Source organism: Carlito syrichta, unplaced genomic scaffold (genome assembly GCF_000164805.1).
Source record: "Carlito syrichta isolate Samal-C Ts95f unplaced genomic scaffold, Tarsius_syrichta-2.0.1 Scaffold302318, whole genome shotgun sequence".
In the NCBI taxonomy this organism is placed as follows: Eukaryota; Metazoa; Chordata; class Mammalia; order Primates; family Tarsiidae; genus Carlito; species Carlito syrichta.
Window position 1 is genome coordinate 378,423 of NW_007246414.1, and position 23,848 is coordinate 402,270.

At 38.4% G+C, this 23,848-nt stretch overlaps 1 protein-coding gene across 2 annotated transcripts in view; it reads left to right on the forward strand.

Moving 5' to 3' along the window:
* CCDC28A (coiled-coil domain containing 28A) overlaps positions 1-16,006 on the forward strand; it is a 19,809-nt gene extending 3,803 nt beyond the window's left edge. The window contains exons 3-6 of one of the 2 annotated variants that reach the window (XM_021711484.1): positions 5,049-5,212; positions 9,436-9,590; positions 12,070-12,092; positions 15,444-16,006. In XM_021711484.1, the coding sequence (XP_021567159.1) occupies positions 5,049-5,212; positions 9,436-9,590; positions 12,070-12,092; positions 15,444-15,498 (397 nt within the window). In that variant the 3' untranslated portion in view covers positions 15,499-16,006. The remainder of the gene's footprint in view (positions 1-5,048; positions 5,213-9,435; positions 9,591-12,069; positions 12,093-15,443) is intronic. The other variant, XM_021711485.1, reaches the window with a different exon arrangement.
* Positions 16,007-23,848: the final 7,842 nt, after the last annotated feature.

Genomic DNA, 23,848 nt, shown 5'->3' on the forward strand with positions numbered 1-23,848 from the left:
CATCGCTGGAGCCCAGCAGGCCGAGGCTGCGGTGGCCGGGAGCGGCCACTGCACTCCAGTCTGGACGACAGAGTGAGACTCCAACTCAAAAAAAAAATAAAATAAAATAAAATGGACAGAGCAAGAAAACTTGTAGACAATGTTGATGAGCTCTTCAGAAATGGGAAAAATGATATAAAGTCAGTGGGTTTTTTAAAACCTAAGCTAAACGTTTGAGCTTTGGTAATTTGTAAAAGTTTTTAAAAATTGTATATATACACATTTAGACATGAGGTCTCACTATGTTGCCCCAGCTAACCTCAAACTTCTGTGCTCAAGGGATCCTCTCACCTCAGCCTCCTGAATTTCTGGGGCTACAAACATGTGTCACCACACCTGGCTTGTAGCTTTTATTTTTTTTAAAGAAAAATATTGGCCGGGTGCAGTGTCTCACTCCTGTAATGCTAGCACTTTGGGAGACCAAGATGGGATAATTGGATCACTTGAGCCCAGGAGTTTGAGACCAGCCTGGGCAACATAGTGAGACCTCGTCTCTACAAAAAATACAAAAATTAGCCAGGTGTGATGGCATGTGCCTGTAGTCCCAGCTATTCAGGAAGTTGAGATGGAAGGATGGCTTGAACCCAAGAGGTTGAGGCTGCAGTGAGCTGTGATCATGCCACTGTATTCCAGCCTGGGCAGCAAAGGGAGATCCTGTCTCAAAAATAAAAATAAAAAAGGAGTGATGTTATTACATAAATAGTATTTATGTAATAACATCACTCCTTTTTTATTTTTATAAAAGTACATAAATATTATTTATGTAGAAATATTTGTATTTATTATAAATATTCAAACACAGGAGAAATCCAAAGAAGAAATTCAAAACACTAAAATTCTACCATCTAGAAATAATCATTATTATTTTTTTTTTTAGTCGAAATCTCACTCTATTGCTCAGGCTGGAATGCAGTGTCGTGTTCACGGCCACTGCAGCCTCGACTTACTGGGCTCAGGCAATCCTTCCGCCTCAGCCTTCCAAGTAGCTAGAACTACAGGCATGTGCCATCACACCTGGCTAATTTTTCTTGATTTATTGTAGAGATGAGGTCTCGCTAAGTTGCCCACGCTGGTCTCAAACTTGTAGGCTCAGGCAATCCTCTTACCTTGGCCTCCCAAAGTGCTAGGATTATAGGTATGAGCCACTGTGCCCGAACAATAGCCATTATTAATATTGGTGGACATCATTTGTCTTCAGGATTTTTAAAGGGAATAGGAGCGACAAGTTTAAATATGTTATATATTACTACTGCATATATGTGTGTTTTGTAGTGTTAGATATTTGGAAGGCAAGATCACAGCTAGAGAAAAAAGTATTGTATAATCTCAGTCCTCTTTCTAATTATTATATAAGGTTGCTCTCACATCCAAGTTCATCATGGAGAGTCAGTCAAGAAGATGCTTGCAGTACTCTTGCCATTGGGATTACATCAAATAAAAGATGACATTGCTGTCTTCCTGTTAATGAACTGTCTTTATGGAAACAAAGAATGTAGTCAAAGACATGAGAACTTTGAAAAATGTATTAATGATAAGTACTTAATGATAAACAATAAGAGTTATGAGGGTTTCCTTTGAATAAATTATCACAGAGAAAAAGGGTTTTCCTCTAGGAGTTGTTTAATTTAGAGTCAGGTGTTGAATAAGGTTATAGTTGGTGGGAAAAGGAAGCCAAGAGATTTTGAAGGTAATCACTTCTTTCTCTAGGTTTTTCAGAGTGGTTTGTTTGAATCATTGTCATTTTGACCTGGTAATTTTATTTCTGTACCCTCTCCTGGATCTAGGTTTCCTGAGGGCTGGGACTGTATTGCTCACCATGGTGTGCCTGGCATTGCTTACAGCAGGGCTTTGCACATAGTATAATTTCACTGTATGCTTTTTTTTTTAATTGTTGTTGAGTTATTTTAGCATAAAGTGAGATAGTGTGACATTTTTTTAAAATTGTTGTTGAGTTATTTTAACATAAAGTGAGATAGTGAGATAGTAAAAAACATTGAAGTAGGAATTAACAGGTTTTTGTTTTATCTTTTGTGATTGTTTTCTGAGAGGGTTGTTAAATGATGATGTGAAACCCTAACTTGGATAAAATCGTACAAACTTGAGAGAGGAAAAAAATATGTTTGCCATATGGAAACCTTACAATCTATAGTAGTTTACAGATTTTAATACAAATATGGCTCTCTCAGGATCTTTATAAAATGCAGATTCATAATCATTGGGGATCAGGCTTCAGATTAGCTTTTTTTTTTTTTAGATTGGAAAATAGAATTTATTTGGAAAGTAAATGAGAGAATGAGAGAGAGAGACAGAGAGAGAGGAGACTTACTTCTCCAAGGTAGGGAGGGAGCTAAAGCCAGGAAACATGACCTACCCATACCTCAAAGAGCACATGCCAAACCAGAGTCTAGTAAGGCAATGGCCTCTTTTTTTTTTTTTTTTTTAAACTGGAGGTAGAGGGTCTTGCTATATTGCCCAGACTGGTCTCGAACTCCTGGACTCAAGCAATCCTCCTGCCTCAGCCTTTCAAATTGCTGGAATTACAGGCATGAGCCACCACACCCAGCAAGATTAGCATTTCTAATAAGCTCACAGGTATGACTGATGCTACTCAAGGATAGCACTTTGAGTAGCAAGGTACTAGATGATATGATTAAATGTCACGTATATAAAATGTGGACCTTGCTTTGTGAAAACCTGTTACTGATTTACTGTCGGCAGCCTATGTGTTCTAAATTTCCTTCTTGTTAAGAATGTGCTCCCCCAACCTTTCCTGGGCACATTCCTTCTGTGGGAGGTATCTTCATTCAACATTATGTTAAAATTAATTGGCTACAGCATATACTCACATGTCAGGATCTGTAGTATGTGTTGAGATATAAAGATACACAACTCTCATTTTTGCCAGTCTAGCCCCTCTTTGTTCTTTAAGCCATCACTTACATAACACCTTTGGGAAGCCTTCTCTGACTGGCCCTAGGCTGAGTGAACTACTCTTTCTCTCTGTTCTGTATCACAGCATATATAGCATCATCACTCCAGAGAGCCTGGTGTACGATAGATGTGTGACATGAACTGATTTAGTCCAGGGATTCTATAAAGGTCTTTCTGAGGAAATTTCAACTGAGACTTGAAGGGTGTGTGGGAGGTGGCCTGGCAAAGATGGCAGTAAGTGGAAGGATGCTAATGTAGGCAGAGGAGTAGCATGTAAGATGATAAGAGAATGGATTTCTAGAAAGGTAAAGAGATTCCGAATGGCTAGAGCACAGACAAGGCAGGATAGGGTTTCTTAGGAGTATTGGACTTTATCCAGCAGGCAGTGCAAAGCTACTGAAGGACTTGAATTAAGTGAATTATATGATCTGATTTTACTTTCTAGAAATGAACTTGGCTGCCTTTTGGAGAAGGAAGGGGGGATAGAGATATCTCTCACACAGAGACAGACTGGTTAGGAAGCTGTTTGGTCAAAAGATAGAATGATGGCAGTACAGGAGCGGACAAGAGAGAAGGTATTGTGTGGGCATCAGCAGTAGGACTTCATGACTACGTGGAGGGGCCTTAGGACGCTGGAGGAGTCAAGATGACAACAGCGTTTTAGCATTCCAGTATATGGTGCTTATGAGTGGGAATGCCTTCCTTTCTCCTCAGACTGGGTACTCTGGCCAGCTTGTCACCTCTGGAGTAGGGACTCATAACCACTTGTCGGACTACTGATGCTTCAAGGAACATATAGGATCAGGTTTAGGGAAGGCAGGAGGTCAAGGCTGCAGTGAGCTGTGATCATGCCACTGTACTCCAGCCTGGGTGACAGTGAGACTCTGACTCAAAAAAAAAAAAAAAAAAAAAGTTGGGCAGCTCTGTCTATTCCTATTCATTCATTCTGCAAATATTTACTGGGGGCTTACATATGCTAGACTCTGTTCTAGGTGCTGAAATAGAGACAAAAAAAAAAGACAAAATCCTGTCTTTACTAGTATAACACGACCGCCACCACCACTACCACCATGCACATATGCATGTGCAGAAAAACATAATATTTTATGTGGTGATCAATACTTTGAAAAAATAAAGTAGAAAGGGAACTGGAAAGTATTAAAAAAAAGTTTAGGGAAGGGTGTGTAATGTGTTTCACTGAGAAATGAAATGTGAAATATAGGTTAATAAAAAGACAGTTTTCAGTCCAAAAAATTAGAATATTGTAAAATGTGTTAGTTATACTTTTTATGTGCCTTGGTTGTTAAATGTATATATTTGCTTGAGTTTTGAGGGTTTTTTTTTTTTTTTAGTTGGAGTGTCACTTTGTCACCCAGGCTGGAGGGCAGTGGCACGCTCCCAGCCACCGCAGCCTTGACCTGCTGGGCTCAGGTGATCCTCCTGCCTCAGTCTTCCAAGTAGTTGGAACTACAGGCTAGTGCCACCACGCCCGGCTAATTTTTTAATTTATTGTAGAGATGAGATCTCGCCAAGTTGCCCAGGCTGGTCTTGAACCCTTAGTCTCAGTCATTCCTCTCACCTTTCAAAGTGCTGGAATTATAGGCATGAGCCACCGTGCCCAGGCTTACTTGAGATTTTTACAACTTGTTCTTTCTTTTGGTTTCTGGCTTCAAATTACTAGTTTTAGTTAGCATTGACTTCTTTATTCTGTTGGGTTTTTTTTTTTGAGTTGGGGTCTCACTCTGTTGCCTAGGCTGGAATGTAGATGTGTGATCATGACTTACCGTAGCCTCAACCTTCTGGGCTCAGGCGATCCTTCCACCTCAACATCCTATGACTACCACACCCAGCTAGTTTTTTGACTTTTTTGTTGAGATGAGGTCTTGCTGTGTTGCCTAGGCTGTCCTCGAACTCCTGGGCTCAAGCAATCCTCCCACCTTGGCCTCCCAAAGTGCTGGGATCACAGGTGTGAACCACACTCCCACCCCTGACCTCTTGCTTTTAAGGAAAATTCCATTTAATTCTCTAAAATATTAAGCATCTGAAACAGCCTGAAAGCTATTGCTTCATCTTTGCAGAGTGATGAAAGAAAAGACCAAACCTCAGGGTGGAGAAGGAAAAGGTGCTCAGTCAACTCCGATTCAGCACTCCTTCCTCACTGATGTCTCTGATGTTCAGGAAATGGAGAGAGGCCTCCTGAGTCTTTTGAATGATTTCCACTCTGGAAAACTTCAAGCATTTGGTAAGCAATAGCTGTTTCTCTTCAGTATTTTCTTCTCTAAGATGGTTTGCTTCCTATTTTCTGCGTGTATTCCTCTCTTCCTTTTAAAGTGTCATTTTATTTTTTTTTGAAAAGAACCCATAGGCATAAAATGCAGTCATCCTACATTTTATTTGTCATGGAATATAACTTGCCTTCTAGAACTCCCTTTTAAAAAGGGAAGATTAGCTGAAATATTAAGTAGGACCATGCTATTATGGAATAAGTGTCTTGAAAGTTGAGTAAATAAAGGGAGTCCTGGTCAGTTAAAATATTTTAGACTTCGTGCCTTAGTTTTGAAAAATATCAAGATCATTTTCCTTTACCCTTTTATACTTAAACTTGTTTCTAGCCCAGGATTTCCAATTTATTTATTTATTCATTTGTTCGTTCGTTCGTTCATTCATTCATGCATCCATTCATTCATTTGAATTGGAGTCTCACTCTGCTGCCCAGGCTGGAATGCAGTGGCACGCTCATGGTCACTACAGCCTCTACCTGCTGGACTCAGGCAATCCTTCTGCCTCAGCCTTCCAAGTAGCTGGAATTACAAGTATGTGCCACCATGCCTGGCTAATTTTTTGACTTATTGTAAAGATGAGGGCTCACCAAATTGCTCAAGCTGGTCTCAAGCCTGTGGGCTCAGACAGTCCTCTCACCTCTGCCTCCCAAAGTGCTGGGATTATGGGCATGAGCCACCACACCTGGCAAGTTTGTTTGTTTGTTTTATTCACAGAATTTACAAAGGATATTGTCAGATTTTTCATGTACAGTTTGGAACTTCCTTTATAAGCTTTTTCTAATGATAACAATTTAAAAATTCTTGAACACACATAACCTTATGTGTATAATTGTCATCAACACCTACATTTTTTTTTATAGATTGGAAAATATAGTTTATTTAAAAAGTAAATTACAGGCCGGGCGAGGTGGCTCAAGCCTGTATGTAACCCCAGCACTTTGGGAGGCCGAGGCGAGACGATTGCCTGAGCTCAGGGGTTCAAGACCAGCCTAGGCAACTTGATGAGACCTCATCTCTGCAATAAATTTTAAAAAAAGCCGAGTATGGTGGCATGCTCCTGTCGTTCCGGCTACTTGTGAGGCTGAGGCAGAAGGATCGCCTGAGCTCAGTGGGTCAACGCTGGGGTGGCTGTGAGTGTGCCACTGCACTCCAGTCTGAGCAACAGAGTGAGCCTCTGACTCAAAAAAACCAAAAAAAAGTAAATTACAGAGAGAGAGGAGATTCACCTCCCGAAGGCAGGGAAGAGGCCAAGGCTAAAAAACATGGTGACTGAGGCTCAAGGACCACATGATCAGACAGACCATGGCTTAGCAAAGCTATGGCCCATATTGAGTATTTTAAGTGTTATCTTTCCCTCCCCCACATTTTCATTTCTTGACTTCTCTGCTTCCTCTCTTACCCCCTCTGCTGCTTCCCTCCCTCACCACTTAACCCTGTTAACTATCAGGTATATCTTTTCATATTTTTCTCCAGGTTATAATACAACTCTACATTTAAACAGACAAAGAGACTTCTGTCTTCCTTATTTTACATAAGTGATATTTTATATGTGCTTTTCTGTATCTTGCTTTCTTCCACTAAAGAATATCTGATGGAAACCTCGCTGATTCACCTGGTATAGCTCTAATCATTCCTTTTTTAAGGCTACCTAATATTCCAAGTTGTGAATATACTCTAGTTTATTCAAGCATTTTCCTATTGAAGGGCATTACTTTTCCAGTTTTGAGCCACTAAACACCATGGTGTAATGAATGTCTTTTTACATGTGTCTTTATGCTAGCACTTTTATTTCTTTGGGATGGATTCTCATGAGTAGAACTGTTGTAGGTAATATATATATAATTTTAATTTTGATAAAAGGATCCAGATTGTTTTCCCAGAAAACTACTGCACTTCTAATTTCCATCAGCAATTTATAGAAAAGCCTTTTTCCTGAATTCCCACCAGTAGTAGGTATTATTAGTCTTTTCATTGTTGCCAGTCTGTTGGAATCAAGTGAGATGTCTTTCATTACTATTGAGTTGTAATATCCATGTGTTTGACAAGCAGTTGGACTGCTGTTTTCAGGACCTTCACCCAGAGTTCTTTTTGGTTATTTATCCTTTTGTTGTTGTTGTCAATTGCTAAGAGCCCTTTATATGTTTTAAATACTAACCCTCTGACTCCTACTATTATTATTGTTTTTTGTTTTTGTTTTTGTTTTTAGAGACAGGGTCTTACTCTGTTGCCCAAGCAGGAGTGTGGTGGCATGGTCATAGCCCACTGTAGCCTCCAATTCCTGGGCTCAAGTGATCCTCCCTCTTCAGCCTCTCAAATAGCTAGGACTACAGGTGTGTGCCACCATGCCCAGCTAGTTAACCCTTATTATTTACTTACTATTTTTTACCAAGTTTATTGTGTCTGTGGACTCTGTTAATGGTATATTTAACCTTGTAAAAGTTTTTAATTTTTGTATACTCAAGTATGCCTTTTTTTCTTTTATAATTCCTGGGTTTCCAGTGTTGGTTATTTGAAAAGAAGACATTAAATGCACATTATTTCACAAAAATATTTTATTATACCCTCCGCCTTGCTTGAGTCCAGCCCAGTAAGGCGGTATCTTTAGCACACTTTCATTTCATCTTCTCCTCCCTTTTCTTCTCTCCCTTGAAATGTAATCTTTGGACCACTTTTACTTCATCGGTGTCTCCCAGCACCCTTCCTACCCCTGCTCTTTGGGGACTTTGTATTTTGGAATTGAAGTCCTTTCTTGTCTATGTCTATTATTCGACTGATTGTTCCCTATAGTTGTTGCAGAAGAGAATTCTGTTGCCAGTCAGATTCATTCTTACTAGGTAGTTTATTTTTTCTGTCTTGATGCTTAAAATATTTTTTCTTTTATCTTTAAAGGTTAGGTATTTACCAGGATATGCTTAGGACTGTGTCTTTCCTCATGAATCCTGCCTGGGAATCAGTGAGCCCTTCATTTCTGCTGACTCATCTTTCATCTCACAGGACATATTTTTTATTGTTTATTATTTCTCCTTCACCTGTTCTTTTTTATCTTCTGGAGCTTCTGTTGTTCTCATGGTAGGTTACCTAGATCCATCTCTGACTCATCTTTTCCTTGTGATTTCTACCCTCTTTATATTTTACTGTATCTCTCTCTGTGAATATGTACACACACACATACACACACACACCTAGAGATATTTTTGTTTGTTCCACTTGACCTTCTAGATTACTAATTGTTGAAAAGCATCCTTAAAATAGAAGAAATATAATGTATTTTACTAAGAAGAGAGGATGATTTTGAGAGAATTATAACCAGCTTCAATATTAGTAGTCCTTTACAAAATGTAGTATAGCTAATTTATGAAGATGTTATAGCTGGCTACAGTAAACTAGTATAATTTATATTAATTCATATTGACTCAAAATATGTACCTCAGCTTTAGCTGAGGTATAGTGTAGTACCATTAGGAAAAACAAAGTTTTTTAAAAAAAAAAAACTAGTATCAAGGAGTTGCAGAATCTGCATTTAAATTGGACAAAGACATAATATGTCATATATAAAGTAGTTGCTCTGGGCATATAATGTCCCTTCTGTAATTATATAACTATATGTAATTACATATACATAATATAAGTATAAGACAACTTATTTCCTAAAGGACAGACCTTTTTTTATCCTTAGTCTTTAAAAAAAAATTACATTGTGTTGCTCATGCTTCATAACATATCTTATACTTCGTAAGTATTTTCACTTATATTTCTTAAAGGAAGAATATATAAGGGGTTGGCAAAATAATTCATGGTTGAAGCGTAGAACTCTTAATTTCACTCAAATTATTATAAAATGTGAGGTCACTTAGTTGAAATGACATTTGTCAAATTGGACATGATTAGCCAGTACTATTGCTTCTATATATGATATTACGATTGAAGAAAAAATATTTTTACTACTTAACGGATGATTTTGCCTTTTTCCTGTATGATTTTTTTAATGCCCAAAGTCACTGTTTTCCTAGTCAGAACTTTGATTTGTTGTTATACACACACAAAAAATGCAATTATTAGTAATCTGATTTACAAAAAAGAGAAAACCTATTTCTTTTAGTGTATCTAGAATTTAAACATTTTCCCTTAGGGCCATTAGTTTGAACTGTCCTAATCTTTATTAATGTTCTGGAATGTTCCCCAGGAAATGAATGTTCCATTGAACAGATGGAACATGTTCGGGGAATGCAGGAGAAATTAGCTCGCTTGAATTTGGAGCTCTATGGGGAGTTAGAGGAACTTCCTGAGGATAAGAGAAAAACAGCCAGTGACTCCAATCTGGATCGGCTTCTCTCTGATGTAAGTATTGTTTTTTTAATCTTTAGTCTTAAAAAAATTATTGCAAAAACATTCACCTTTTTATCCGTTTAAGATATATAATTCAGTGGTTTTTAGTATATTCACAGTGTTGTATAGACAACACTGTCAAATTCCAGAACATTTTCATCACCTTAAAAAGAAACTCTTTACCTCTCAGTTCCCCTCTGTCTTCATCTCTAGCAATTCCTACTCTATTTTCTGCCCTTACAGGTTTGCTGATATTAGACAATTCCTATAAATGGAATTATACAATATATGGCCTAATAGAATTCTTTCACTTAGCATAGTGTTTTCAAGTTTCATCCATGTTGGAAACTTTACTCTTTTTAAAAAGAAATATATTCCAAGGAAATGATGTTGACATCTAATGATGTTGACATTCTCAGAATACAGATGCCGGCACATCTAAAAGCGATATAGCTTTTGTACATATACATAAGATTTTAAAATATAGAAGTTATTCATTAAAAGACCTTTTCCTGACATGGTTAAAATGTACTTTTTACTCGGGTGGTGGTTACTTATCTTTAAATACAGAGCTCTGTTTGTGCTCATTGAGTATTGCCATTTTGTATTTTGTATTACTTTGCTAGGGCTGCCAAAACAAAGTACCCTAGACTGAGTGGTTTAAACAGTAGAAATTAATTTTCTCACACTTTTGGAGGCTAAAAGTTGGAGATCAGTGTTCACATGGCATTCTCCCTCTATGCACGCCTATGTCCACGTTTTCTCTTCTTGCAAAGGACATCAACCACACTGGAAGATGGCCCAGCCTAATGACCTTATTTTAATTTAATTATCTCTTAAATGCCTTGTCTCTACATATACTTACATTCTGAGCTACTGAGAATGAGGACTAAAACATGAATTTTAGGGGGGACACAGTTCAGCATATAACATCATGTATAATTGTTACACTGAGAAGCGTTCACTAAATTTTCCGCTTTAAATCCTTTTTGGAGCAGTAATAAATAAAAATTGAATTCAACACACTTTGTTTTAGATTCCCTATTTATCATTGACAAAAAGAGTTAATTTCTGTTGTTTTTCTCTATTGTTTGAGTAAGTAAATGTGAGGGAAATTGTATGCTCCAACATTTAAAATTTCAAGCCTATGCTTATAATCTTTTTATTTCAAGTCTCTCATGTTCAGTCTTGCAAGTATTTCCATTTACCAGTTCATGTTTTTATGTTTTATTCCTCTTAGCAAATATAAACTTAATTTGCTATACATTTAAGAATATAACTGTGGTATAGTAAAAAGAACAGTGAATTTGAACCAGAAAGCCTTTATTTAGTTCAGGGTTTGCATTTGGGTTGTAACTGTACAACACTGAGAAATTTAGTTAACAATTCTGTAATTTAGATTTCCTTCTGTAAAATCAGGTGCTGTGGTCTAAATGCTTTTGTCCTCCCAGAAATCTTATGTTGAAATTCTAACCTCAGAGGTACTAATTGCAGGAGATGGGCCTTTGGGAGGTGATTAGGTCAAGAATGGGATTAAGGTCTTTATAAAAGAGAGCCGGCTCGGTGGCTCAGCCTGTAATCCCGCGCCTTTGGGAGGCTGAGGTGAGTGAATTGCCTGAGTCCGCGGGTTCGAGACCCACCTGGGCAGCGAGACCTCATCTCTACAATAAATCAAAAAATCAGCTGGGCGTGGTAGCGCATGCCTGTAATTCCGGCTACTTGGAAGGCTGAGGCGGAAGGATCACCGGAGCCCAGCAGGTTGAGGTTGCGATGGCCGGGAGCGGCCACTGCATTGCAGTCTGGGCGACAGAGTGAGACTCTAACTCCAAATAAATAAATAAATAAATAAAAATAAAAATAAAAAAATAAAAGAGACCTGAGAGAGAACTCTTACCCCTCCCACCATGTGAGGACACAGCAAGAAAAAATGGTTCTGTGAACCAGGAAGTGGGCCCTCCCTAGACACCAAATCTGCTGACAATTTAATCTTGGATTTCCAGCCTTTAGAACTGTGAGAAATAAATTTCTGTTGTTTATAAGCTACCAGTTTATGGTATTTTGTATAGCAGCCCAAACAGACTAAGACAAGTGTTGATAAATTCTGTTTTATACAGAAAGCTGAATAATGTGAAAAATTTTTGTAACTCTTGATGGTTTTAAAGATGTTGGTCTTTAAGATGGCATTTTTTCTTTTAAAAACTGTTATTAGAGACAGTGTAATTATGTACAGTTTTAGAAATACTTATAGAACTCTAGTTTTTATCATCTGGTTTCATTCTCTCTTCATACTCTTGTTTCATACTTGTTAATTATAACTTCCAAAAAGGAATTTTCCAGTCTGGAAATTTTTTGAAAGTGTTTTTCTTTAGTATTTTGCCTTTTCATTTTACAAAAAGCTTAAATGAATAATAATGTATTTAAGAACATATAATTAACAGCTATCAGCTTACATTTATCTTATTAAAATTAAATTTTCTTCTTTGTGTTACAGTTAGAAGAATTGAATTCTTCCATGTATCCTTTGCCTACTATCAACAGTGAAAACTTTACAACTTATAATTTCTGATGAATTGTCCCAATCAGGTGTTAAGAAAGTTGTGTTATTTAGGTGTAATGAACAAAGACATGTAATTATTTTCTAGGGCCACCACTCTTCCTCTTTGCTTTCCAAATGGGATTTTCTTGTTGCTTTCAATGCTGAACTTTTGTTTTTGGATTGTGCTGCTTTGCTTTGTATTGTTTTTGAATTTTTAAGACAAATTTAAGTATTGTTTTAAGTCATGAGAATTGAGAACTAGGCTAGTTGCTATATAAATTATTTCGAGTCTTAGATTCTGAGGCTATCAGATATCCAGAGATAATATACTATACTTAATTTAATATCATCACATAGAATATTTTAGGTGCATAAAATGGAAAATTAGGCAATAGTAAAATGCAGCCTACAAGGGTTGCTTACATAGCTTGTGAGATGACTTTTCATAATTAAAGGTACTAAGTATTACAGGATTAGCTTAAAGGAAATTGCCAAGGCAATATAGAATATTAAGGTTTTGACATTTCCATTTAGAACAAGGTACTTCAGGAACTTTTCAAAATGTATTTTTGAACATAATGATAGGCACAATGGTAGGGTACATAAGAAGAGTAAGAAATGATCCTGTGTGTACAATAATTTAATTTGAGAGGTGAGACATCCTCTTTGAATCAGAGATAGAAAGGATACTGGTGGTAGAGATTTGATTTTTGAAGTTTGGGTCTACATTTTGATAATATAAGCTTGACAAATTGCTTAACACCTCAGAAGTGTCCTCTGTAATATAGGGTAATTGCTACATGTAGTTATAAATATGTGAAATTTTCCAAGTATTTAGAATATATATTGCCATAATATTATATGTAGTTATTGTTGAATTGTGTAGTGACAGCAATTATGAAATAGGAAGCTATATACAGATCCAGTAATAGCAATTAATAGCTAATCCTTTTGAATACTTACTGTTTGTATTGTGTGTATGAAGGGTTTTACATATATTGTCTTATTTGATCATACCTTGGAAGTAGGTCGTGTCATGTCCCCCATTTTCCAGATGAAAATAAGCTTTTGAAAAGCCACATAACTGTGGGCAGATATTAACATAAGTTATTTTTGTTAAGAAAGACTTAAAGGTGGAGATAAGATTAATCGGGGGAAGTCTTACTGTGTCGCCCAGGCTGGAGTGCAGTGGCATGCTTATGGCCACTGCAGCCTCGACCTGCTAGGCTCTCGTGATCCTTCCACCTCAGCCTTCCAAGTAGCTGGAACTACAGGCACATGCCACCATACCCGGCTAATTTTTTTATTTATTGTAGAGATGAGGTCTCACCAAGTTGCCAGATTGGTCTCAAACCCTTGGGCTCAGGCAGTCCTCTCACCTAGGCCTCCCAAAGAGCTGGGATTATAGGCATGTTCTTTTCATTGTATTCTTTCAATGCTTTATGTTCTTTCTATGCTATTTTACCTTGAGTATCTCCTATCCTCTTACCTCAGTTTTTGTTAAATATTTAAACTTACTTGTTTCACCACTTTCCATGACTCAACCTGTGGTAGAATTTATTCACCACAAACAAAACAAAGCAACATGGTATCGTGTAATACAAGGGCATAGGCTTTAGAAGACTTGATTTTTTTTTTTTTCCCTTTGAGCTGGAATCTCACTCTGTTGCCTAGGTTGACATGCAGTGGCACAATTGTGGCTCACCACAGCCTTGACCTCCTGGGCTCAGGTGATCCTTGCAATTCAACCTCTCGAGTAGTAGCTAGGACTTTCAGACATGTGCCACCACACCCGACTAATTTTTTATTTATTTATTTATTTTTATTTTTGTAGAAATGAAGTCTTGCTATGTTGCCTAGGCTGGTCTTGAACTCCTGGGCTCAAGTAGTCCTCTCACCAAAGGCCTCGCAAAGTGCTGGAATTAGAGGTTTGAGCCACTGTGCCTGGCCTAACTGTTTAATTTTAAATCTTGGTAAGCAACCGTGTAGCCTTGAACAAAAGTCTGGCAACCCTAGTTTCCTCATCTGTTATAAATGTTCTCTGTGCTTAAACTTTCCCCTCCTAATTTCTCTCTCATTGCTGCCTCTGTTATTTCAGTCTCCAAGATTATTTAAAAATCCCTTCTATGACCATGGCAGACATTGCTAATCATTCATGGCACTCTCTGCCATTGAACCTGCCCAGACTGATCTTGAACCTGTAGGCTCAGGCACTCCTCTCACCTCAGCCTCTCAAAGTGCTGGGATTATAGGCATGAGCCACCGTGCCTGGCCGGCATTGCTATCTCTTGCCAATTTTTTTTAACCATGTCAAACCTTTTAAAGGCTCTCAATAATTTGGTCACAGCCTATCCATCCTGTTATGTTTTTCATTATTTTTTATTCCCACTAGGCTGGTTTTCTGAATGCCCATGAACATGTCACATTCATTCTCACCTTAAGGCCTTTGTTCAGTTGGTACTTCCTACCTGGAGTTGCCCGTTGCTGTATCTTCCTGTTCTCCTTATAACATTCCACTCAAGCTGACCACTTCCATAAACCATTTCATTGCTACCTCAAGCTAGCATTCTGCCTTATTTTATTAACTGTTTGTTGATTTTTACATGTGTTGAATCTCAGCCTTCCAACTGGTGAGAATGTCTTTGGTGGCTGTGCTTCTATCCACCTATTTGTAACCTCTGCCATACGGGTATAGCCAGCATGTAGTTGCCTTCAGTGGATTCATATCACTGTTTGAACTGGGTCTTGAAAATTAGGTAACACATGGATAAATACAGGTGAAAGAGAAAATGAAAGGCAGTGATGACAAAAAAGAAGAGACTAACAGATGCAGGATTTCCATCCTGTTTTCCATCTTCTTGAGATATAATTAAGAGGATTATAGAAAAGATGTAGAGCTGTAATGATTTTATTTGATTTTTGGACCTTTACAAAGAATTATTTTCCCAAAGATGATAGAATGCTGTCTCCTCAAATGATTTTTCTTAGTCCAGTGTGTTTTCATATTTGTCTCTAATCAGCTCCTTACCATAAAAATGACTCTTGAAGCATTAAAAATAATTCTGTGTTCCATGGGAACCTGGAACATATTCTTAATTCAGTGATTTTTTTAAAAGTCTTCAGATTCTAGATATAGTATAATTCACTACATTTTAAGTTGTCTTACCACAGCCCAATGTCTCAATAGCAACACAGGAGCTTTCTTTTTAAGCATATTTCTTTAAAAAAAAAAAACAAAACTTCTTTCTCTTAGTTCCTACATGTAATTTTCATAAATTTAAAAGACGTACTCCTTATAGAATGAAAATCTTCTTAACTGATGAATTCAGACAAAAACTCCATTTGGCAGATGCACAAGATGTTCCAAATACTTCCACCAGCTAAAATGAAATGCACTTTGCTTTCTTGTGATTTGAATAGATGCAGCAGTCTTTACTTTTCCAGCTGAATCAATAGTAGAATCATCTTCTACAACAAGAAATTAAAGTAATTAAAGTGCAAGTGCCATGATTGTTTTCACACACTGCTTTAATCCATCTGACTCGCTGTAACTCACTGTAACTGGAGGCCTAGCTTTGTGGAAGGCTTTATCAGGAAATGTGACACGGGGTTGTGCTGCTATGCTTTATATTGTTGCCTTATGCGGTTATACTTGAAGTGCATTGTGCTAATGTCCTCTATAGGGCTGAAGGGTTTCTCCTTCCTGAGCTCGCCAGACTCATTCCAGTATTGACCATAAGCTGGTGATGCACAGGCCTCTGGCAGCCCAGCTTCAGTTTACGTTAGATAATCAGTACACACGCAGATGTGTGTTTTCAGTGGCCAGTGACAAGAGATTAAATACGTATTTGTGAGATTTGCTATTTTTAATAAAGTGATTGTTTTAAATTTGCCTCTGTCTGTTTTGAAGAAACTCATATAATCTTCAATCTGGGAATACAGGGTTCAGTCCTCAAAGTCAACTGTTTCTAAAATGTGAAGTTCTGTATTTTCCTTGCAACTTATGTACCTTGCGCACGTTTAAATACTGATGTGAGAAAAGAGGCTTTTAGCTGGGCTCGGTGGCTCAGCCTGTAGCACGCACCTGTAGTTCCAGCTACTTGGAAGGCTGAGGCAGAAGGATCGCCGGAGCCCTGCAGGTTGAGGCCACGGTGACCGGGAGCGGCCACTGCACTCCAATCTGGGTGACAGAGCGAGACTCCAACTCAAAAAAAAAAAAAAAAAAAAGAGGCCTTTAAAGTTACTTAGACTTTGACTTGAATTCCTGTTCTGCCCCCTAGCTATGTATGTGTATGCATTTACTCAGGTTGAGTTCAATTTTTGTTTTTTAATCTAGCACGTGAGATTTCATTGACCAACTCAGTAGTGGTCGTATGGGAAGTAAGTATGATGCTTAGGTGACAGGAGCAATGCTTAACAGACATTAGCTTCCTCACCTTGTATAAACAGCTTCACTGAAATAATTGATGACATTAAATTTACCCTTTTAAAGCATACAGTTCATTAGTTGTTAGTAGACTCATAGAATTGTATACCCAGCACCATGATCTAATTCCAGCACATTTTCATCACCCCAAAAAGAATCCCATCAGCAGTCGCTCCTTCTCTTCCCCCAAGTCTCTCACCAGCAGCAATCCCTAATCTACTTTCCATCTGTATGGATTTTCTACTCTAGATATCTTATATAAATGGAATCACACAAGATGTGGCCTTTTGTGACTGACTCCTTTGACTTAGCGTAATGTTTTCAAGGATTCAGGGTTCACCCACATGGTTGCACTTTGTATCTCATTTCTTTTTATGGCAGAATCATAGTTCGTTGTGTGGATAGAGCACATTTTGCCATTTATGCTCAATTACCTTTGCTTTGGAGAAGATGCCCATGCTCCTGCCCCGTAGTTCTAGGCACAGGAAAAAGCACCTAACAGAGACTCATTGAATGATATAAGACTTTATTTATTTATTTATTTATTTATTCATTCATTCATTCATTCATTCGAAGTCTCATCGTCACCCAGACTGGATTGCAGTGGCATGCTCACGCCCACTGCAACCTTGACCTGCTGAACTCAGGTGATCCTTCCACCTCAGCCTTCCAAATAGCTGGAACTACGAATGTGCATCACCACATTCAGCTTTTTTTTTTTTTTTGAGTAGGAGTCTCACTCTGTCACCCAGGCTGGAGAGCAATGGCACTCTCTCGGCCACTGCAGCTTCAACCTGCTGGGCTCAGGTGATCCTTCTGTCTCAGCCTTCCAAGTAGCTGGAACTACAGGCACACACCACCACACCCGGCTAATTTTTTTATTTATTGTAGAGATGGGGCATCAAGTTGCCCAGGCTGGTCTTGTGCGGGGGCCCGCCCCACAAGGGTCGTGGGAAGTGTTGAAGGAGAGACGGATAGGCGAACGACGATCATATACCGGACACCTGCTTCTTGAACAGATGACAATTTAATGCTAGTTAATACAGAGCTTTTATACCATTTTTGAAGGGGCAAGACAAGGAAAACTCTTTCACATACATATCTTTTAAAAGTTACCAGCTAGTGGTCTTAGTAGCAAACAAACCAAGATTCCCATAGGCTTTAGTAGCAAATAAGCCAGGAATTTCATAGGCATTAGACAAGTCCTATTCATAAAGCCAACAATGACACTCTCAGTCCAATGTCCCAAATTACAAATGTTTCAAGAAAGTTTCTTTAAGTGTATATTTCTTTATGTGTCAGGAATATTCTCATCTTAGGCTCTTATGTTCTTCAGAGTCCTGTGATCGCCTCCCTTGTCCAGATGTCTTCATTACTTTTCTCTTATCTTGCAGTGCTTGTTTCTAAAGAGAACTCAAAAGAAACTTTTAGTAATGTTTCCCAGGTCCCTCAAGGTTGCTTTCTGTTTTAGCTGATCTTGTCATAAAAGTGTCTGATTATTATATTATGAGTTTAGTGAAAACCTACTCTATAAATGTTAATTTAGAGTTATAAGTTTATAGTTTTAATTATAGAATTAAGTAAAAACCTTTATCCTAAGTTAGTGAAAACAGTGTTATAAATCACCTACATAACTCCTAGATAAGTGTTAGAACTATAATGAATTCATAATGAACTACTATAAACTTGTGCTTCTAAAAATCCTTATGTCTAAACACTAAACTGCATAATCCTAAATAAATGAGTGGATATACTTATATCATTTATTACTTAAGCAATATCTAGTAACTTATAACCAAGTGAAAGAAAGCATTTTTGATGTGCGTCAGAGTTTAACCCTTGCATATGTTAGAAAAGGCCAAGTGGCATAGTGGGAAAAATGGAAATAAACCATGATATTTCCAGGTTAGCTGTGATTCTTCGCATAAACATGCCATCTTCTTTCATGACTGCACAGAATTTCTTCAGTTGTATCAACAGCAAAGATGGAAGACAGAAGGACCTCAGCTGCCCGGGCTCGCTTTGCGGCCAGGGGTCCTCAGCGCACCTGGACTTCGTCATCAGGCGGGCCTCCAAGACTGGCTCCCAAAATATCCCCCTTTTTTGTTTTTTAATACGAAGCCGTGAAATTCCATGCTTAGTCGAGAGATGTTATTTTTCAATGATTTGAAGATGACTGGAAGCAAACATAACAGTAGCAAGATTATTCCTCTACAAATTCCCACATTGATTAATATAGACAATAATGATTTTTGATTGACAAATGAAGAAAAATTGTTATAGATTGACTGAGCCAATTGGGTGAATTCAAATTGTTTTTCAGCAGAGCTAATGTCTTGTACTTCCTGATGAAGCTTGGAGAGATCCAAACTTATGTTGGAATGGTTCCAAATTCCAGAGATATGATTTTTAATCCTATCCCAGGTATGAATAGACTTGTTCACTTGAAGAGGTGTGACACAAATCCATTTAAACTCTGAATGACATCTCAAAGCCAATTTAATTTTCAAGGCTACAAGTTCTTGTCCTATAATCAAAATAGCCTCTTCTAATGCATTAACTTTACTTTCTAACTTTTGGTCAATAATTTCTTGAGCTGCTAAAGCTAATGAGACATTTTTGGATAACTGATCTGTAAATGTAGCAGTATGTACTTCTTTAGCTAAGGTTATGGCTGAAACTGAAACTGAAGTAGCAATGGCTATCAAAGCTGTAACTCCTAAAATTAAAGTTGCTATAAATCTTTTTGGTCGTGACAACAGTGAGTTAACCTCATACCTAAACACTAAACAGTATACATCATACCAAAGAGATGCAAGATTTACAGGAACCATTAAATAAGAAGGCTGTTTAAGAATCATAAATTCTCTATATAAATTAGAAAAAGTAAGACAATTAGTTGATTTATAATTTATGAAAGTAGTTTGACTTTTTAGGTAAACTAAAACATATTGGAAGAGAACTAGAACAACCTGAAAAGGACAAATTATGATTAATAACAGTTTTGACCCACAATGAAAAAAGAGTGGGGCCTTTTAATAAAGAGGAATGATTAGTAAAAACAGTAATAATCTTAGTATCCCATGTAACAGGCTGGAACATTGGAGGGTTTGGGATATCAGCCCAATAAGATTTTTCTTTTTTTTTTTTTAAATAAATACAACCCACTTGGCTTGCTATAATAGCCAGTATAGCAATAAAAACAGTAGAGAGAGTAAGAGAAGTAATTTGAAACCGAACCAAATCCTCTGCGTCACGTGTCAGCACTTTCAGCTGTCCCCAAGTTGGTGGTTTGCAGCTTCTCACAGCACTGTGGTGGGGGTGGGAAGCCGGACATTTCTGATGAGGTGGTCCGGAACCCAAATAGGTGAAGTAAACTTTAGGCATTCTGATGATGAGAGGCATGAGAAGCAGTAGCTGCTAATGGAGGAAAAGCAAAAAATTACATAGCCTCATTAATAAGAGCATTGCCTTTAGATAATGGACTAAGGAAGGGTAGAATGAGTATGAATAATGAGTAGCATAAACAGGTTCTATACTAGCACAAATATGTAACTGAATGGTTTATAAAACAATTATAGTGGGGGAGAAGGAAAAGACAACATGAAGACTAGCAGTTTTTAAATGACACAGTACCCCTGTAACATAATGTTAGTGTCGGATTAAAAATTTTTTGTAAAGACCTGACAAGCTGAAAACAGCTTAACTCGTAGAGTGGAATTATAATCTGTTTGAAAACAAGAAGTAACACCATTAATAACAGTAACCAGTAACCGCTGTTTCAGAAGAGGAGCCATCTGTAAAAACCAAGCTAGCATTTTGTAGAGGTTGAGCACTGGTAACCTGAAGAAAGATAAAAGAATGATTTTTTTTTTGCAAAAGCAAGAAGTGGAAAAGGAGGATAGTGGGAGTCCACTTGACCAATAAAGTGGGCTACAGCTAACTGTCACACAGGGCATGTTCTACAAAGCCAAGTTATCTGAGGAGCAGTGTAAGGTACTACAATTAAATCAGGCTTATGGCCAAAAAGCTTTTTGACTTTCACGTACCATGTTTGACATACTTAAGCTATTTTTCTTTAATGCTTGAACCTTCTATTTTTGTTTTATACCCTTTTTTTTTTTCAAACAACCAGCCATTTATAATGTACCATACAAGAATTTTCCTATACAATTATTTCTCTTTCCTTTATACTTTCTTACTAAAAACATACCTCATACTAATAATCTTTTTTATACTTTTCTAACCTTAGAGCTCCAACCAAAGCAGTAAGTTTATAAGCAGTGGAAGGGCTTAGATAGGATTCAACATAAAACTATTAGGGAAATCCAAAGCTAAACAAAAGGCACCCAAAAGCACAATGGTGAGAGCAAAAAATAATGTGAGTTTTAATTTTGTATATAATGTCCTTTTCCAATAATGGAGATGTACACGGCACAACAAGGAAGGAGTATTGAAACATTTTATATCCCAGAACACATGGAAGCAACAGGGCAGTGAGGGGTCTGGATATAATGTCCTGCACCTCCACAACCTAAAGGGGTGAAGGAAGGATTGGACCAGGAAATTCAAGAAGAGCTGAGCATGTAGCTCTTGCTAAAGCGGTAAACAAAAGCTGAAACGCTTTCCGTTTATGTTTGTGGTCCTGCATTCTTTTCTTCTTATTGTTAAAGACTATAAAGGCCTTGTCCAATAGCGTTAGTTGAAGGGTTTGTGGGCCCTTCTTTCTTTTTAGGAGTTTGTACCTAATGTCCGGTGCTGACTGGGAGACAAAATACATAGCCAAAAGAACTTGTCCTTCCAGAGAATTTAAATTGATATTAGTAAACTGCTGCAATGTCTCAGAGAGGAGACTTAGAAACATTGTTGAATTTTTATCTGGCTTTTGAAAAACCTTTTTTATTTGTCTTAGTAGCCTGTGGTTAGTTAACAGGATTAATTTATATGATTTCTATACTTTTGTCTGGAAAGAAGGTTGATATAGTCCCAGTTTAGATATAACTTGAGAGAAATTTAACATAAGAAAACAACAAATAAAAATTTTAATTTCCTTATGTTCCAGCCACCCCCTTGAGAAGAGACCTATTAAGCCATGTGGAAACCTGAATGGGCTTTCCAAGTACACACTTGTGCGCTCAGGCAATCCTCTTACCTTGGCCTCCCAAAGTGCTGGGATTATAGGCATGAGCCACTACGCCTGGCCAACTCAGCTAATTTTTTCATTTATTGTATAAATGAGGTCTTGCCAAGTTGCCCAGGCTGGTCTCAAACCCGTGGGCTCAGGCAGTCTTCTCACTTCTCACTTCGGCCTCCCAAAGTGTTGGGATTACAGGCGTGAGCTACTATATCAGTCTTGATAAATATTTTTTCTAATTTTATTTAATTTTTTTTTTGAGTCAGAGACTCATTCTGTTGCCCATGCTGGAGTGGAGTGGCACACTCACAGCCACCATAGCCTTGACCTGCTGGGCTCAGGCAATCCTTCTGCCTCAGCCTTCCAAGTAGTTGGAACTACAGGCACGCGCCACCACGCCCAGCTAATTTTTTGTAGCTAATTTTATTGTAGAGATGAAGTCTTGTCATACTGCCCGGGCTGGTCTCGAACCCACGGACTCAGGCAATCCTCTCACCTCAGCTTCTCAAAGTGCTGGGACTACAGACTTGAGCCACCACCCCTGGTCGATACAAGATTTTTTAAATGTTGAGTTTAGAAATTTCTGGCATTTGAACTTTAATGTATTTTGATCAATTTACCTAACTGGTTTTTGTTTGTTTGTTTGTTCTTGAGTTGTAGTCTCACTCTGTCGCCAAGGCTGGAGTGCATTGGCACACTCACGGCCACCGCACCCTTGACCTGCAGGGCTCAGGTGATCCTTCCACCTCAACCTTCCAAGTAGCTGGAACTATAGGCACGCACCACCATGCCTGGCTAATTTTTTGATTTATTGTAGAGATGAGGTCTCGCCAAGTTGCCCAGGCTGGTTTTGAACTCATGGGCACAGGCAATCCTCTCACTTCAGCCTTCCAAAGTGCTGGAATTATAGGCGAGCCACCGTGCCCTAATTGTTTTGGTTTTTTAAAACACCCTCTTTTTAAAAATTACAGTCATGGAACATTATATATAAAATTTAAACTTTTCATTTGGGTTGAGAGAATAGAGATTTAAGAGGGAAAAATAGCACTTTAGGGTCTGACAGGACAAAGGGAAACTTGTTTTTCTTGAATGGGTCCTGAGATAGTGTAAAGCAAAAGCTGTTTCCTATGGGTTAGTGACAGGACGGCAGATGGACCATGTTTATTCATTTGGTTCATTTGCCCTTTGCTTCAAAGGACCCCATGTGAGTCCTCGGTAGCAAAATTCTAAGTTTCAGAATATTAAGGCTGGTGCAGTGGTGCCCACATATTTCCAGCTACTCTGGAAGCTGAGGTGGGAGGATCACTTGAGCCCAGGAATTCAAGACTGTAAGGCCAGTGAATGACCACTCCATTCCACGCTGGGCAACATAGTGAGACCCCATCTCTTAAAAAAAGAAAAAAACTCTATTAGAATAGAATATTGTTTATTGCATAGGTGTTGTATATTCATTGTAGGAAAAATTGAATTACAGATTATTTTTAAAAACCTACCACCAGACCAAACCATTTAACTATTTCAGTACATACTTCCAGGCTCCTTAAACAAGTTTATTTACAAAAAACATAGGTCATACTGTTCATAATGGTTTTCTGGGTTTTTTGTATTTAATGTATTGTGAACACCTTTCTATGGCAATAACTATTACAGCCAAAGGGGGGGGGGGAACACCATACAGGCTTCAGAAATACTTACAGGCATTTTGACCAGAACCATCAGAAGCTAATCAGGAAGGGTTTGTTTTTGTTTTTGTACCTCCTATATATATATGCTAAAGATGGGAATTACAAGTATTACAATTTTCTGAGGATTTGCTGAAGATGAACATGATAAAGAATAAAGAAACTCCGCCTTTCCTATCACACCTTGAAGTTGAGGCCAAGCAAACGCTGGCATCCGTGTCCAAACCTGCTGAGGGGCCCTGCCCCCTAGCCTCTGGTGCCCCTGCTGGGCGCCTTGCAGGACGGGTAGTGACCCCGCGGATCCCACGGAAGCTTCCTGCCACGAACGGACTCCTGGGCCCAGCGGGACTCGCGCCGCGGCCGCGGAGCGTGGGGCCCGCGGAGCCCGGCTTTGGGCGCTCCCTCCTGGGAAGGTCAAGGTCAGCCGCGGGAGCGCGGGGCGGGGCTGCGGGCCCGCGTGGTCGGTCCCCTTGGAGATGGCGCTGTCGGTGC